This window comes from Labeo rohita, chromosome 19 (genome assembly GCF_022985175.1).
Source record: "Labeo rohita strain BAU-BD-2019 chromosome 19, IGBB_LRoh.1.0, whole genome shotgun sequence".
Taxonomy (NCBI): domain Eukaryota; kingdom Metazoa; phylum Chordata; class Actinopteri; order Cypriniformes; family Cyprinidae; genus Labeo; species Labeo rohita.
In genome coordinates, this window is record NC_066887.1 from 20,810,823 (window position 1) to 20,829,161 (window position 18,339).

At 35.9% G+C, this 18,339-nt stretch overlaps 1 protein-coding gene across 3 annotated transcripts in view; it reads right to left on the minus strand.

Annotated features, from left to right (window-relative positions):
* The window catches only part of samd12 (sterile alpha motif domain containing 12), a 101,317-nt gene that overhangs the window by 56,549 nt on the left and 26,429 nt on the right, over nucleotides 1-18,339 (minus strand). For all 3 annotated transcript variants that reach the window (XR_007829833.1, XR_007829832.1, XM_051136918.1), the window contains exon 4: nucleotides 5,999-6,139. Coding sequence is in view for 1 of the 3 variants with exons in the window: in XM_051136918.1 (XP_050992875.1) it covers nucleotides 5,999-6,139 (141 nt within the window). In the remaining 2 variants the exon portion in view is untranslated. The remainder of the gene's footprint in view (nucleotides 1-5,998; nucleotides 6,140-18,339) is intronic.

Here is an 18,339-nt window from a genome sequence, read left to right on the forward strand (position 1 = left end):
ACAATTCTGACTATTCTAACTCGCAGTTAAAAGTTGATATCAAACAGTTCTGAGAAAAAAAGTCATAATTGTGTAATAAAAAGCTGCAATAACCTTTTTTTCTTTTTTTTTTTTGTATTTTTTGGTGAAAACATGCTTCCAAATATATGATTATATAATTGAGCAAAATTTCATCTGTTCCCAATGATGCCAAACTCTTTGTGTCAGTCAAAATGAGCTTCTTATGTGCAAACTCATCTATTTCACATATGATTCTATATGATTCTCAGCTGAGGACTCCATCAAACATGTGACTGAATGACAGGAACTTATGGAGGAATAATAGGAGAGTATATTTCTTTTACTCATTTTCTTCCACAAGACTTAATCACATCTTCCCAAACAGGGCTCAGGAAGTGTCTCTTCTGGGATCGCCTGGGAAGGAAATTAAAAAATGAAATTAATCTGACCTTCTGGAGAAGACGAAGGGTTCCTCGAAGCGCCGCAAAATAATGATACCAATCTGCACCTTTTCCCACCGACTCCCCTAGAGAGGGGACCACTGAGTGCATTTCTCTCCCTAGAGCGCTCTCACTGTCTTTCTCTCTCTTTTTCTCTTATAAGCTTCATAATAAAGATCTCTTCACCATTGCCTCCTAGATATACTAGTGCAAATGCTCAGCAAAATACCCCAATTAAACATTACTGATACAGACTACCACATATGCAAGATATTTTGCTTGTTGTGCACTTTATTTATGCCAGTCACTGCTTTTTCCATAAATAAAATGCAGCACTTTAAGCCTCTTATTGACCAGTCCAGTATTAGTCTAACAGACATTACACTACATCAAAAATTAAAATAACTTAAAAGTGTAAAAAATAAAATATCTAAAACTTAACAATTGTATGCATTACAATTTATAAATATATTCTATATAGTGTATTATAATTTACATTAGCATAATATACATCATTTATATACTACCAGTCAAAAGTTTTTGAACAGTAAAATTTGTGTATGCTTTTTAAAGAAGTCTCTTCTGCTCACCAAGCCTGCATTTGATCCAAAACACAGCAAAAGCAGTAATATAGTGAAATATTTTTTACTATTTAAAATATCTGCTTTCTATTTGAATATATTTTACAATGTAATTTATTCCTGTGATCAAATCTAAATTTTTAGCATCATTACTCCAGTCTTCAGTGTCACAAATTCTACTACTATTATTATTATTATTATTATCAATATTTCAAACAGCTGAGTACATTTTTTCAGGATTCTCTGAAGAATACAAAATTGTAGTGAATAAAATGAATAAAAAGCATTTACGTTACAAAAGATTTCTATTTCAGATAAATGATGTTCTTCTGAACTTTCTATTTATCAAAGAAGCCTAAAATAAATTCTAGTCAGCTGTTTTCAACATGAATGAATGAATGAATGAATGAATGAATGAATGTTTTTGAGCAGCAAATCAGAATATTTGAATGATTTCTGAAGGAAATCATGTGACTGGAGTAACGATGCTAAACATTCAGCTTTGAAATCACAGGAATAAATTACATTTTAAAATATATTCAAATAAAAAACAACTAAATTGTAAAATATTTCAAAATTGTTTTTGCTGTACTTTGGATCAAATAAATGCAGGCTTAGTGAGCAGAAGAGACTTCTTTAAAAAAAAAAAAAATTTAAAATCTTACTGTTCAAAAACTTTTGACTGGTAGTGTAAAGATTTATAATCATTATGAATGAAATTATGTTTCTCCTTACTATTTACAATGATAAAGATATGACAATCTTTCAGATTAAAAAGTGTACTCTAAATAGCAAATGCTAAATGTTTTCTAACCAATAAAATTAAAACCAACAATAACATGACAAAATTAACCACCACATTTTTTTGGCGATACATTAAAACGTCATAACGTAGCATCATTAAAAAAATATTAAATGTATACATCATCCCTCAAAGACTCCCAAAGACATTCAAAGCACTTAGAAAAGGACGTAGCGTTTTTGTTACTGATTACTTTTGCTCTTTTCTTTTGGTTTGATAAATGAGCTTCGCTGGACCGCTATTAAACTCGCTGTCTAACTTTCTAGATGGCAGCCAATTTAAAACCTGTACAACAACCTCTGAGATTTGACCCCGTCAAGACACGTACGCAATAATTCATAATCTGTGCAATAACCTCTACGATTCTGACCTCTTCATGAATTAAAACGAGGCTGATGTTTTGGGGAATTCGCAGAGATGCTTAAATCACAAAAGCTAGAAGAAAGGAAAAATAGATAATACTTGTTAAACTTGGCTCAGTCACTCTTTCCTTTCTAGACTGGCTGATTCATTAACTTAGAGAACACTGAGAACATCTATTTTTATAACAACAGTGTAGATGGTTTTTGTCTCCCCCGAAGTGGAATATTTAATGTAGCCATGGATACAGATTTAAAAGCAGAGTGTAAACACTAATGAGAAATAATTATGACAGAATGATTAGAGCTCAGCAGTTCTCATTAGTTCTCAAGGCCCATAAACAATTGTACAAGCGCTTTGTGAGCCATCTGTTGTGCTTGTTTGGTATCTATGGGTGGGTTTAATTTTGTATTGATGATTTCATTTTGATTTGGGTTCTGGTACTGTCACAGTTGGCAAAATAACAAGTCTGATCTCACTCAGGGGAGAAGAGAAAACGTCAACATCAGCAGATACTGTAGAAGTCCCACAGAGAGAAAAACTTACACCATGTTCAGTCATGTTCACATGTATGAGGTCACTGTTGCCTTATGGGTGTACATACTTTCCATATCATACACATCCAACCAAACGCTAATGGAAAAGCCTAAATACTTAATGAAAACACAATATGTGTACGTGTTCCTGATACGTTGAGCCATGACAAAATTTACACTGTTATTGAGGAAAGCGAAAAAAACTTATGTGACTTTAGACCTTTTACCATTAAAATTATATCTTGCATTGATTGAACGACAATATAAAAGTCATGTGTTTTGGCAAACACTGCTCACAATAGCATGAAATAGCATGACATGAAAGCCAATCAGTGATTTCCGCCCGCTGGATAGTTACGTGAAGTAGAAAACAGCGGCTGTTACTGTCCGGTTCACTGTAACTGATAAGGCCTTCGTGGTCCAGCCATGCCTCTGGCATTCACGGGAGCCAGAATCTAATTATTTTCCCTGCATGGTCCAATGAGCCCTAAAGGTTAATTATTGTCTGTCTGCATGATACCCGACTGCCAGAGCACAATAAAAGCTGTTAGTCGCTGCAGATAGCAGCTAATGTCAGTCTGTGTGTATCCAAGTGGTATACATGAGTTAGCAGGTGCACCCATGAGGAGCTGTGAAAATGTATTTCTGTAAGGAAACTTTTTTCTTGCTTCATTTACTATAAAGTCTAGCATGTTTGCTTTGTATTGCAGAGAAAACATACTTTATAAATGATAATGTGTATATATCTCATTTTCAAGGGTAATTGACAACATGTAACAGATGCTCAACAGAGCTTAAGTTGTGTTTTCCTTTACGTTCTCATAACAGAGCTAACGCTTAGCCTAGCTTTTCTTTGTCACAGCAGCTCCTCTTTAGTCCCCTAAAATACTGTCCTTCACTGGGCCGTTGCAAACTCTGGACGATTTAGACAACATCTGTGTGTTGTCTGTTCCCATGCACGTCATTGTTTAATTTAGCTTGTATATCAGAAAGAGAGCAAAAAAAAAAAAAAAAAAAAAAAAAAACTGCAGTGACAGCTGGGGCCTTTACCAAATAATACCTCTCTTTCTTTCCTTTTCAATCACTAACTCTCTTTTCCAAGGAATGCTTAGCCAGTAAACATGAAGGTCAACAGTTTTGAACCCTGTTGAACTTGAGGAAGGTTTTGTGTACACGCAGATACGTGTGATAGATAGATAGATCTGTCTATCTATGTCTATCTATCTGTCTGTCTATCTGTCTATCTATCTATCTATCTATCTGTCTGTCTGTCTGTCTGTCTGTCTGTCCATTTATACATCCATCCATCCACCCATTCATCTGTTTGCCTATCCATCCATCCGTCATCCACAATATCTATCCATCTATCCATCCATCCATCCATCCATCCATCCATGCATCTGTATATCCATCTATCCATCCGTCTATCCATCCATCATCCACAATATCTATCCATTTATCCATCCATCCTTGCATCTGTACATCCATTTATCCATCTGTATCTATATATCCATCTATCCATCCATCTGTTTAACCATCCATCCACCCATCTTCCACAATATCTAACCATCCATCCATCCTTGCATCTTTACATCTATCTATCATCTGTCTATCCATCCATCCACCCATTCATCTGTTTGCCTATCCATCCATCCGTCATCCACAATATCTATCCATCTATCCATCCATGCATCTGTACATCCATCTATCCATCCGTCTATCCGACCATCCATCATCCACAATATCTATCCATTTATCCATCCATCCTTGCATCTGTACATCCATCTATCCATCTGTCCATCCATCCATCCATCCATCTACATCTATATATCCATCTATCCATCCATCTGTCATCTGTTTAACCATCCATTCCACCCATCTTCCACAATATCTAACTATCCATCCTTGCATCTTTACATCTATCTATCCATTCATCCACCCATTCATCTGTTTGCCTATCCATCCATCCATCATCCACAATATCTATCCATCTATCCATCCATGCATCTGTACATCCATCTATCCATCTGTCTATCCGTCCATCCATCATCCACAATATCTATCCATTTATCCATCCATCCTTGCATCTGTACATCCATCTATCCATCTGTCCATCCATCCATCCATCCATCCATCTACATCTATATATCCATCTATCCATCCATCCACCCATCTTCCACAATATCTAACCATCCATCCATCCATCCATCTGTACATCTATGTATCCATTGATTTATCCACCCATCCATATATCTGTCCATCTGTATATCTAACATCCATCCATCTATACTTCTATATATCCATCCATCCATCCATGCATTTGTACATCTATACATCCATCTATCTGTCCATCCAACCATCTTCCACAATATCTAACCATCTGTACATCGATATATATCCATCTATCCATCCATATATCTATCCATCTGTTTAACCATCCATCCATCCATGCATCTGTACATCTATATATCCATCTCTCCATCTGTCATCCATCTATCTATCCATATGTTTATCCATCCATCCATTTAGTATCTATCATCCATCCATGTACATCCATATATCAATCTATCCATCTGTCCATCCATATATCTATGCATCTGTTTATATATCCATCCATGCATCTGTACATCTATTTATACATCAATCCATCCGTCCATTCATCTATCCATCTGTTTATCCATTCATCTGTGTATATCTATATACATTCATCTATCCATCCGTCCATTCCTGCATCTGTACATCTACCCATCCATCCATCTTACATTTATTCTTCTATCATTTATCCAATTTAGTATCTATCCATCTGTCTATCCATTCATCTCTTCATCTATCCATCTATCTGTTTATCTAACCATCTATCTGCATGCCTATATCTATCCATTTATTCTTCTATCCATCTGTCCATCTATCCATCCATCCATTCAGTTTTTAAATTTTGATTAAAGTTTAAAAACTTTCTTGACTGTCTTTGCTTTTCTAGTTAAAAAGACTCTGATATGAGTTTCTTTGAATCGTATTTGAATTCTGCAAAAACTTCCTCATTCTTTAGAGGGTGAGGGGACCCTCAACAAGATCAAGGAGAAAGGACAGAGAGCATTACTGCACGCATTTAACTACACATTCTTCATAAAACAGCTTCATAAAAGGGGAGCAATTCATTAATTAAAATCTATTAAGGCAGGGTTAAAGTGAAGAAAGTCTAATTAGTTTAATTTAAAAACATTAGAAGTCTATGGTGATCTTCCCTGAGCACAGCTGTAAATGTTTGCGTGTATGTACCTTGCGTGAGCAGCTGCAGAGTGCGGACCTCTTCTCTGACGCGGAGCTGGAGGACCTGCTGTAAGATGTACTGTCTTTGACTCTCCTGCATGATGCCCATACGCTCCAACTTTCTGTCAGTGAGCCTCATCAGAGCACGACCTGCACAAACAGACATACACATGAACATGAACCCAGGCTGGGCTTTACAAAGAAAAAAAAATTACAAATTGCACATTTATAACGCATATAAATCATAACTGTACTTGTCATTTATAAGGGGCTATTAGAAGGCCCTTGCGGAAAAACGGATTGAGTATTGTAATAACCTACATTACAGGAACCTAACGAGAATATATTGTAATTAGTGAAATGAAATAGACTGGAAATTTTTCCTCCAGCTAGAAATTTGATCAAGGTCAGACGAAGTTCACTGTCATTTTTAATCAGCGCCTCACAAATATTCTCCTCATATCTGTGCAGATAAAAGTCATAATAGTGCCTGTCGATGCCCCAGTTAACAGCTGCCATTTGTGCACAATAAAGTTAAAGCCATCGTACCATCTCGCACAACGCCTTTAGGTTGCGAAGCAGAAAGGCTACTAATGCATTTACACTGCGATGAAAATTGTTAATTCGGTTGTTTTTCGTGGAAGAGACCAAACACGGTATCATTATCTACGGAGAGGACAGTATTCTGATGGAGCACAGTACAATTTTCAGTGATTATGCTGCATTATGAGTGTGGATGCTCTGCTCCTGTCACTCGCTCCCTCTTTCTCCTAATGGTCATGTCTGTAAATCGCAGCATGTCTCTGGTGAAGGGGAACGCTATGCAGAACTGAAAAAAAACACTGAAAGCTAGCCAAACAACAATTTAGCTGACCCTTACCCACTGGAGAGCATTTCATGTGGTAATGCAAAAACTGGAAATTAAAAGGACAAAGGAAAACATAGAAGAAAAATTAAGTACCACTATTTATCAGTTAACGACATGGCAGTTAGTAAAATTATAATAACTGAACGGCAAGAAACATCTTAAGAAACAAGTAATACATGTAGTGAGCTTTATGCTTAAAACATGCAATAAAAAATTACAAATGTGAAGTAGTAGGAAAAAAAAAATTGCTTTAGGGCACAACATGCTTTTTTTCACTGGTCCATTGGTTCCGATCTCTACTGTCCATGCCAACAATTTCTGGCCCTATCACAAACGATAAAAAACTTATTTTTACAAATAGTAAAAACCCCAACTTGGGTTATTTGGCAACCCAGTGCTGGGTAAATATTGGACAGAACACATGCTGGTTAAACTATTGTTTAACAATTATTATATTGCTGGTTTAAAATGGACTGGAATTTACAAAAAACACACAGAATTACTAGAGGCAACAACAATAACCAAAAGATGAAAATTTGTTATTAACCAAGAACACATGGACAAAATACAACACAAATTGAATTTATTTGGGTGAATACAGCATAGTTTACAATAATACGCACATTTAAACTCATTTAACAAGCATTTTAGACATTAAAAATAAAACATTTAAAAGTAGAATTTTAATTTTAGTGTATTCAACCATTCTCTGTAATTGTTTTTTACCAAAATAGTGCCAATTCTCGTGCCGGTGTGTCGCCAAAATCTGAGCCGGTGAAAGGCTGCTGTTTGCCGAGTTCAAACTTCCGACCACGGCCTCACTTTTCACCCGTAGCTGAAAGATGCCGTGACTGACTCCAAAAACTGCCCATATTTTAAAATTAAACTCAGTACAATAACAAATAAAAACCATTTATTTTGTATATTACTGAATTATTATTTATTCAACTTATTAATACATGTTGAATACATTTGTTGAATATATTAGTAAATGTTAATTTCCAAATTACTCTGGGTTAAGTTAAATAAAACTACCCAGAAAGTTTAAAAGTTTAGTGTAACATTTAACTCAACCACTGGGTTAAAATATCCCAGACACTGGGTTTGTCCACATTTCACCCAGCACTGGGTTGTTTTTAACCCAGGATTTTTTAGAGCATACATCTATAAATGTATGACTGTCAGCGTTATAAATTCATAAACACTCACTTGGTTGAAAATGATAGATAGCATATGGTGTTTTGTTTTGAAATATTCAAGGCATTCTAACTGATGTTGATCACAAATCACTCAGCAAAACTGCCTCTATACTATAATAATAATAATTATATTACATTGGTGACATTTAAAATCAGTATAATTAGCAACAACATTAAACACATTATAAAAAGCCAAATGTTTAAATCCGCAAGGCATAAAACAAATATACATAATCATCAAGCGTCTCAACACAGTAACTGACTCCAAATTTACACTGGCCCTAGGCCATCGGGTCCTCTGTAGTGTTGTATCCAGCACTAGATTCATTTTCTGAACATTTTATTATCTTACATAGTACTGTTTCTCTGTTAAATTTAAGTGACTTGACATTCACATATAGTTCTTGGAAAAACAGTCAGATACTGATGAAGAACAAGTTTCTTTTAAAGTAAAAACAGATGTACATGGGGTTTTCGCCTTTAGAGAGAAATTCATTTTATAGGACAGCCTACAACAAAGTAATATAAGAAAAAAAAAAAAAAAAAATTTTTTTTTTCATGTCTGATGCCATCTATATTTCTAAATAGAATATTGAGGCGCTATGAGCACAGATGGGGCCTCTTTAGTCACGGAACATTAGAAGCAGAAAATTGGAGTATGTGTGAGGCGTGTAGGTTGAGGTGATCGGGGTAAGGTATTTTAGTACGTTGGTAGAGTGCCAGACTACCCCTTCATTTGGCAGCATTTGGCTGAAACGCCTCAATGAGGAACAGAAACTCAGCGTGCCTTCTCTCTGAATCACTGCCATAAGTGTTTGACTGAGAAGATGAGTCAAAGTCTGCTTAAAGAACAGAAGACAAGAGAGGAGAGTGTGAAAACAGGAAAGAAAGAAATTAAGAGGAGAATACGTATACAGATGGGAAAAGAGTTACAAATGCGATTGCATGAGAAGAAATGGGAAAGGTGCCATTCCAAACAAATAACAGTCCAACAAAAACAGTTGAAATGTTCTTTAGATGTTACTTAGCAGGAAGAACAGGTCACTGGGTAACAGCTGTCTCAGCAAGATAAGGATGCAAACTAATGTAGTCTGGTCGAAAACAAAAAAGCGTAAATTATTGTCTGCTATATACAAGATAGGCTGCTCTCGCGGGTTCGTGAGCACTGAACGGCCGCAGACGCCCTAGAGCTTACATCTACGAAAACATCTTAGCAAATTTTCACGTAGACGTTATCTTTATTAACAAACCACATATTTGACATTCCGTGACACAAAAATAGTACGATTTATATAATTAGAGTGGATTTGGGTGACACTTGCTGTGAGAAAAAATGCAAGCGGAGTGATACAAACAGTGAAACGGTTGTAGTTCCGATATTACTACAGTATCACACACCTCTCAGCCAATCAGATTCAGAAAATGGCCTTTTAATGTTTTAATAAACATTAAAGGAGAACTCCACTTCCAGAATAACAATTTACGAATAATTTAATTTACTCACCCCCTTGTCATCCACGATGTTCATGTCTTTCTTTCTTCAGTTGTAAAGAAATGATGTTTTTTGAGGAAAACATTTCAGCATTTTTCTCCATATAATGGACTGATACGGCGCCCCAATTTTGAACTATTTTCAAAAAGCAGTTTAAATGCGGCTTCAAATGATCCCATCCAAGGAAGAAGAGTCTTATCTAGTGAAACGATCAGTTATTTACATTTAAACAAATACAATTTAAATATTTTTTATTCTCAAATGCTCGTCTTGCCTTGCAATCCTTGAACTCTGTGTATTCTGTCTCAAGACAGTTAGGGTATTTCAAAAAACTCCAACCGTATTTTCTCCCTCAACGTCAAAAATCATTTCAGAATCATCCTACATCATTGCAGAAGTTCCGACCCAGTCTTTGCAAAGTGAACATGCAAAAAAGATCAAAGACCCTTGACAAAAAAAGGCAAAACAGCGATACAGAGTGATTTTGAAGTTGAGGGAGAACATGAGATGGGAGTTTTTCAACATACCCTAACTGTCATGAACAGGAACAAAAACAGTGCAGGCAGAGTAAGACAAGACGAGCGTTTGGCATTAAAAAGTATATAAATTGTATTATTTTTATTAAAATAACAGATCGTTACACTAGATACGACCCTTCTTTCTCAGCTGGGATCGTTTACAACCACATTTGGGATCGTTTGAAGCATTAAACTGCATTTTGGAAGTTCAAAATTGGGGAGCCATATCAGTCCATTATATGGGGAAAAAGGCTGAAATGTTTTCCTCAAAAAACAATTTCTTTACGACTGAAGAAAGAAAGACATGAACATTGTGGATGACAAGGGGGTGAGTAAATTATTTGTAAATTGTTGTTCTGGAAGTGGAGTTCTCCTTTAAAGTCTCCTCCCACTCCTTCCAGCCAGGTGTCAGTGCAACACAATCACTGCGGCGGTGTCTAGTTATCTTCGTGCAACTGACAGAGAAATGGTTTAAAAACATTTTTTTAACAGCATCTTGAAATTCAGCATGCTGATCAGTTGGAAATCATGCTCCACACTTGGCTTCTTCTGAATCCTGTTGTACAATAACTGTTTAACCCTTAAATGCATGAATGTTTCGCCAATTCCTATTACATATTCGCAGTGTTGGGGAGTAACTAGTTACATGTAACGGAATTACGTAATTTAAATTACAAAATAAATTTAATTGTAATTGGTTACAGTTACTGAGAAAAAATGTGTAATTAAATTACAGTTACTTTTGAAAAATGCCAGTGATTACAAAGGGGATTACATCTGAATTTTTTCACCCACCCACCCCCACTTACAGATTTAATTGACTTCTTTTAAATTGCATTGACTGCTCTAAAATGAGACACCAATGTTTCAGGAGTTTAGGACACAGAACAGGACACATGCTTATTCAATAACTGTTTTATTTCCTATTTGGGTTTATGCATAAACTTTATTTTTTAAGATTGTTTTTTCCAAGGCATTGTTAGATGCTAGTGTTTTCTGTCATAACTATGCAAACATTTGATTTCAAACCCAGTATCATAGCTATTTCATTGTTATGATGTTATTTTTATCATGATCTTGTTATGACAAAAGCACAACTGCGCTCACGGTGACCCGAGTTCGATTCCCATCTCGAGATCAGTGGCGATTTCTTTAAGACTGCAAGGGAAGCTCAGCTTCCCCTATAATGTCACAAAATTAATGGTCAAATTATGTACTATTGTATTAACATTTTATTGACTAAAAATGCATTAAAAAACGTTTATCTCAAAGACGAGTTCGTTCAGAATCAGTTAGATATAGCAGGTCGGCTGACTTGATTTTCTTCTCATACATTCCCGTAGCGTCACAGTGCATTTCCCCGTTGAAGCCCAGCGTCCATTGACTTCAATGCGGCTGCTTTGAACGTTTTTTTTCAGTGCTTTGAAACTAGACGGTCATTGGATAAACGCTGCGATTATGTCCCGCCCACGGACGCTCAGCGTCTCTGGGGGTGAATGAGGAGCAAATGAGGAGTGGGCTGGCCTGGACTCCGAGCTTCTGCGTGATGATTGGAGGGTCTGTCGAAAGATTGCATCTCCTTTTGACTGACAGCGATTTTGTACTATAAGGAATCGCTGAAGCCATTCGCGCTCAGTCCCATCGCGGATTTCTCAAGTTCAGTCGAAATAAAAACTGCTGCAACCTATTTCTTCATATTTGCTTGGCGAAATTGCTTGATTTTCATCATACATTTCACACAATTATACACCACATTCCTTGTTTCACTTTTACAGAGTTTAATATTTTTTTTAGATCGTTCATTCATTCATTCATGTTAATATTTAATGTAGTAATCAATATATATATATATATAGATTACTACATTAAATATTAACATGGAGGATGACTATAAATTAATATAATATATATATGTATATATATATATATATATATATAGTAATCTTGAAAATTTTTAACATAACATAATGAAACCTTATATTTCTATTAAAATACTTTATAAATAAATAAATAAATAAATCTCCATAATAACCTTATTTAAATTGCAAAATATTTATACTATATAGTAGCATCTGACTAAAAGAAAAAATACATCATATTTTGCATAATAAAACTAAAGCTTTTTTTTTTACGATTGTTTGCATTGTGACTTACTTATGACAATAAAGCACATTCTTGTGAATAAATGAATAGACAATTTTATGATGTAGGCCGAAAATGAGCTTCCCCTATTTGACAGACCAGTAGCCGCCACTGCTCGAGATCCTTTGCCGATCCCGCTCTCCTCTCTCCTCCCAGCTCTTTCCTGTCATCTCTCTACTGTCCTATCACAATAAAAGGCATAAAAAGCCCAAAAATATAAGTAAAAAAAAAGTCAGTGCTATATGCTTGATAATTTTTCTTGGCGGAAGCTTTGCGTTTTGTTAGCTAAAATATTACAGCTTAATTCAATATTATGTGTACAATTTCTTAATTCTGTCATCCTGGTATCGCGGATTTGCTTTATTGTTTCATACAAACACAACTGTTGCCATTTTTTTTTTTTTTTTTTTTGTACACTGTAATGGATTATAAGATAACTAACAAACTAGTACTACTACTTAATTATTTATGTGGTGAAATGTTGTGTAAGAAAACTGGTATGACTGCACTGTATCCTAAAATGTCTAGTTTGAACTTGCCATTTGCTAACAACTGATTTCTTCATGGAAGCTTTGCATTCAAATATTTCAACTCAGATCAGTGTTTCGTGTCTAATAATTTTGACACAAAACATCTAATAATCTATCAAGCAGCTGTGTAATAAGTGAAATAATGTACATTCAGCCAGTTGTTATCGCAAAATAAAGATGTATATTATCCCTTACTTATTATATACTATAATCTTAATTCAAGTGATACAGAATTTTGAGAGTCTGACAGTAATCAGTGTTGAGTGCTGCTGTAAGGTTAACTCTGCCTGGTTTAAATGTTTCAAAATGATTAACAGTTGAAAAAATTAGAAATTTAGAAAAGTAATCAAAAAGTAATTAAAAGTAATGTTACATTACTTTAATAAAGTAATTGAAAAGTTACACTACTTATTACATTTTAAATCAAGTAACTTGTAATCTGTAACCTATTACATTTCCAAAGTAACCTTCCCAACACTGCATATTCGGGTCTTTTGCGACCCGGACCTATATATCCAGCATGGATGGATCTCTAACGGCTGCAATAGCAAAAAACTCTCTTTATATTTTAAGAACAATTGCAGAAGAATAAAATAAAGCATATTTCGTTACTTTTTGATACTTTGAAGCAGATGATTGTACCATCGCCATCATCGTCAGAGTCCACAGTACATTCAGCATCTGGCTCATATTCGCAATTTCAACCATATTCGCAAAACTATTGTTTCCAATGACTTCAAAATCAATAGTTTGACTGCTGGCAGCTTATTCACCACATCCACCATCAGATGACAGTGACATTTATATTTTATGGCATACAGTAATTGCCCTGCAGTATAGCCATTCAAACCAGTTCAATTTTTACTGCTGATATTCTTTTGTTTTTTGTCTGCTGTAATTATGAGTGAAACGTCACATCATTATTGTCTATTAAACAGTGCCACCTCGAGGAATAACGGTGAATTGCATGTATTGAGTCATCAGATATTTACATTTTTTTGCATAGAAATGTAAGACTAATACACACCTAATACACACCTCTGGTCTCTAGCGACCCTGTACACTTTCTATAAAAAATTAATCAAAAAACAGACATTTTTCTAATTTTTTTTTCTTGTTATATTGTTCATAATGAATAGATCGAGGAATGCTAAGAGGGTTGATGTCTAACTTTAAAAAATGAAGGAGGGAGAGGGTAGTGAATGATGTCCCCAAATGTCGCCAAAGACCTGAGGTATGCATTCAAGGGTTAACAAAGGCTGCAGGCTCACATCAGTGGTTAAAAAATACAAACACACACAAACTAAAAGGTCAAGGTTTAGCAGGTTAGCATGAAGCAGTCAGCAATCAAAAGTAGTAGTAGTGTATTCTGATGAAGCAACATTTCAAATCACAAACATGTCATTATGTCATTCCATATACGTGAGACATCAGGGCAGATAAATTCACTCTATTTCTCCCTGCGGTTGCTGGAGTGGCATACTAGTCTTCAGTTCTGATGAATGGACTAGCTTAGAGCTCTCTCTCCCTCCACTGTCACTCTAGGGACCTGTCCCTTTTACATGTGAACCAAAAGCCTGGCTAATTACTGCTCCAACAACCAGGAGGGATGACAGACAGAAAGAGAGAGAAGGGGGCTGGGGTGGCTCTGGGGCCTATAAAGATGGAAATTAACCTCAATTTCTCTGACAAAACTCTCATGGTGAACAAGCAGGACCGTACTTGAGAAACACTGAGGCTGCTTGGACTGGTGAAGGAGGAAACTCCTCAGGTGATACTGTAGCATACTTCACATAGTTTAACCGGAGCTGCATTCACGAGTCCCAAGAGGACCTTTCATACTCTCATTCTTTCTCTCACACATACACACACGTATAGACACAAAACCTGGCAGGCTCGCTAGCCCCTCAAACTATCGCAGAGCCTGAGTGCATGGCTGCCAAGTACGTCCTCACGTAGATCTATACGGAGTACCATCCAACATGCAAGATTATGCTGCAAAATTACCTACTTTACATGGCCGAGGACCAAATTCTAGATGAAAAACGCCAGAGAGAATTTGAAACAGTTTCTGAAATCTGTAAAGCTGATGCTGAACAGAACGTTCTGCTGCATTTACTGTAAAAATGGCACAAATTCATTTCTGTATATTACATTGTTTTCTGTAGTTTATTACATACCATGAGGTGAAAATGTCAGGGAAAGAAAGGGTACTCTTTTTATTTACAATAGTAATAATAATTTCAGCATTTTTCATTGTATTTTTTTACAATAATCTAATAAAATCTCAACAAAGAAACTTTCACATTGTTCTAATCAAAATTACCAACATGTCTTAAGTAAAGCAGGTGGTTTTTCAGTGAAGTGCACATAAAATTACAGGAGTATTAATGTAAGTTTAATAGAAATATACATCTATACAGTTGAAGTCAAAAGGTTACACACACCTTGCAGAATCTGCAAAATGTCAATTATTTTACCAAAATAAGAGGGATCATACAAAATGCGTGTTATTTTTTAATTGGTACTGACATGAATGAGATATTTCACATAAAAAAAGACCACAAGAGAAATTAGTTGAATTTATAAAAATGACCCAGTTCTTAATACTGTGTTGTTACCTGAATGATCCACAGCTGTGTTTTTTTTTTTAGTGATAGTTCATGAATCCCTTGTTTGTTCTGAACAGTTAAACTGCCTGATGTTCTTCAGAAAAATCCTTCTGGTCCCACAAATTCTTTGGTTTTTCAGCATTTTTTGTGTATTTGAACCCTTTTCAACAACGACTGTATGATTTTGAGATACATCTTTTCACACTGAGCACAACTGAGGGACTCATATGCAACTGTTGCAGAAGGTTCAAGGGATCACTGATGCTTCAGAAGGAAACACTATGCACTAAAAACCAGGGGTGTAAACTTTTGAACAGAATGAAGATATGGACATCTTATTTTGCCTAAACATATTTTTTAATTTAGTACTGCCCTTCAGAAGCTACAGAAGATACTCACATATTTCCCAGAAGACAAAATAAGTTAAATTTAGCCTGATCTTCAAATTCAAACACAACTATTACTACACAACACAGTATTAAGAGTCAAGTGTATGTAAACTTTTGAACAGGGTCGTTTTTAGAAATTATTATTTTCTCTTGTGTACTATATGTAAACATATTTTATGTGAAATTCCTAATTCAGGTCAGTACTAAATAAAAAAATAACATGCATTTTTTATGAACCCTCTTATTTTGGTAATTAACATTTTGCAGATTCTGCAAGGTGTATGTAAACTTTTGACTTCAACTGTACATATGCATCAAGTACAAGTGTTACAACAGCCTATCTTCAGTGTTCCTAAAGTTCCTAGGACATCCCTAGGACAACTTAATAAATCCAAATCACTTGAAGGAGATTGAATTGTTATCATTATTTGGACTGTCCTGTTGCTGAGCCCATATTGATCACTAGATAAGAGGACAATGGCATTTGGCATTTAATCAAATGAGGGCAGATAGTAAGAGTTACAGGGATGAATAGAACATAAGAAGAGAAAGGGAGAGAAAGACACAGACGCTTAGCGATTTTCATTTGTGCTGGCAGTAGCCCCACACTTGATTGTGAACGTAATTTCTACTAAATGACTTTGAGCAGGAAAATCAGCATAATTTTAAAGCGGTTTAAGTGTGTAAATGTAAAATATGTTCTTGTATTCCAGCTTAATATGAAAAGACAGCCATAAATAAGTCATCTGTAGGCACTGAGGTGCTTTTCAAACATTGCTCTTTTTGTTTGAGAATCCCGACCAGCCTGACATAGCAACAGTGGATCAACCAACGGTGTGATTTTGGGGGTGGGGCTTGTCCTTGTTCGACCAACAGCAGACGGGGGCAAGAAACTAGTTTAACAATAATTGTTGCAATTCCATTTGGTGGCTCTAGTGGTGCAGAAATGTAATTTAGAACTCTGAAATTCTGATTTTACTCTGGAAAATGTGGAGAAGAAACAAAAATCAGCTATTCGACAACCAGAGGCCATTATGAATGAGCAGTCATATCATCATGCTATGTCTTTTCACATTTGGAAAGATCCTATAGCGAAATTTGATGCTTTGCCGCAGGCCTCCATTTCCCCTGAATGTAAATCTCCAGCATTATCAAGACGCTCATTATACCCCATCCAGAAAAACATCAGTTGTGTGAGTCATCCGCTATATACAGTGGCATGCAAACCGCTCACCTCTACATCCATCAGCTTCAGAACATGGCCATTTCCTCTTTTATTACTTCTAACAGCTATAAAACGCTTAAAAAGCGAGTGATCACAGTCGAATTATTAATTGTTAATGTGGCCATCAATAGACTAACACGGTATGCCGTCCCCCCACCCCTCATAATACTTCAAAACACAAAAATTGCAGTAGTTTCATTCAGGCCACATCATGTTCTTATCCTCCAACATCACCACAATTCAATCTGATCTTTCCTCTCCATCCTTCTCCCCAGAATACTGAAAAATTGATCTGATGGCTCTGAATTGCATCCCTGCGGAACACTGCAATTTCAGACGCTCATACCTCATCATCCCGCTCACAGAAATCACCGCCGCGCAACCGAAGGCTGAAACTGTGCTGTTCTGTGAAGACATCGTGCTGAATCTCAAATATACACGACTGATGCCTGAAGCCCTTGAAGTCGGCAGTCTAGGGTTGCATTATATTGGGATTTAGAAGATTATTCAGAAATAATTGGCATGTTCCTTCCTTAACTTTAATGAACCTTTTATTAAAACAGCAAAAAATATTATATTATGAGCTGTTTGCTCTTCAGACGGTCAAAATGAATGTTTAAGATCCATTGGTATCACACAAATTCTAGGTTTAACGGCAATACTAATAAATGAAGGAGATTCGATCTCAGATAATGAGAGTACTGTGTATTTCAGCTCAACGAGATTATTCAGAAAACCATCAGTCTATGCTACTTTTGACCAGCAGTCTCAACGTCATCATATCTCTATTGGTCACTGAACAGCACACCAAAAATAGTGTGTTCCAAAAAAGTAAAAAATGCAGTAACTGCAGTCACTATTGCGCAGACATCATTATATCCAGTTTACAGTCCTTTGATCCAACCCTGAATGGAAGCTGGGAATGTTTTGTAGAAAACATCATTGCAGCTATTGATGTGTTATGGCTGAATGTGTGTTTAACTCCAAAGCATTCATGTGCTGAATCTTTTAAGATCCATTAAAAAAGGCATTTCAGCAAATCAGATTTTCTATACCTTTTACAACATATAATTTTCATGTTAAAAATGAAACTAAAATACATATAAATTCTCTCTGATGAAAATGTGAGCAGAACGATCAAACTGGGACTACATAATCCATAAAAAAAGCTCATATACTAGGCCAAGACCACCGGTGTGCTGCCTGATGGGAGTCTCTTTTACATGACTTGTTTATAACGCTTATTAAAGTCAAATAAATAAACCCAATGTATCACCACACCCAGTATTCTCTGGACCGTTCTGACCAGCAGAGAGCCAGAACTGCTGCACAGACTTGGATTGTCCAGTGCATGTGGAAACACAAGAAGAGTCAG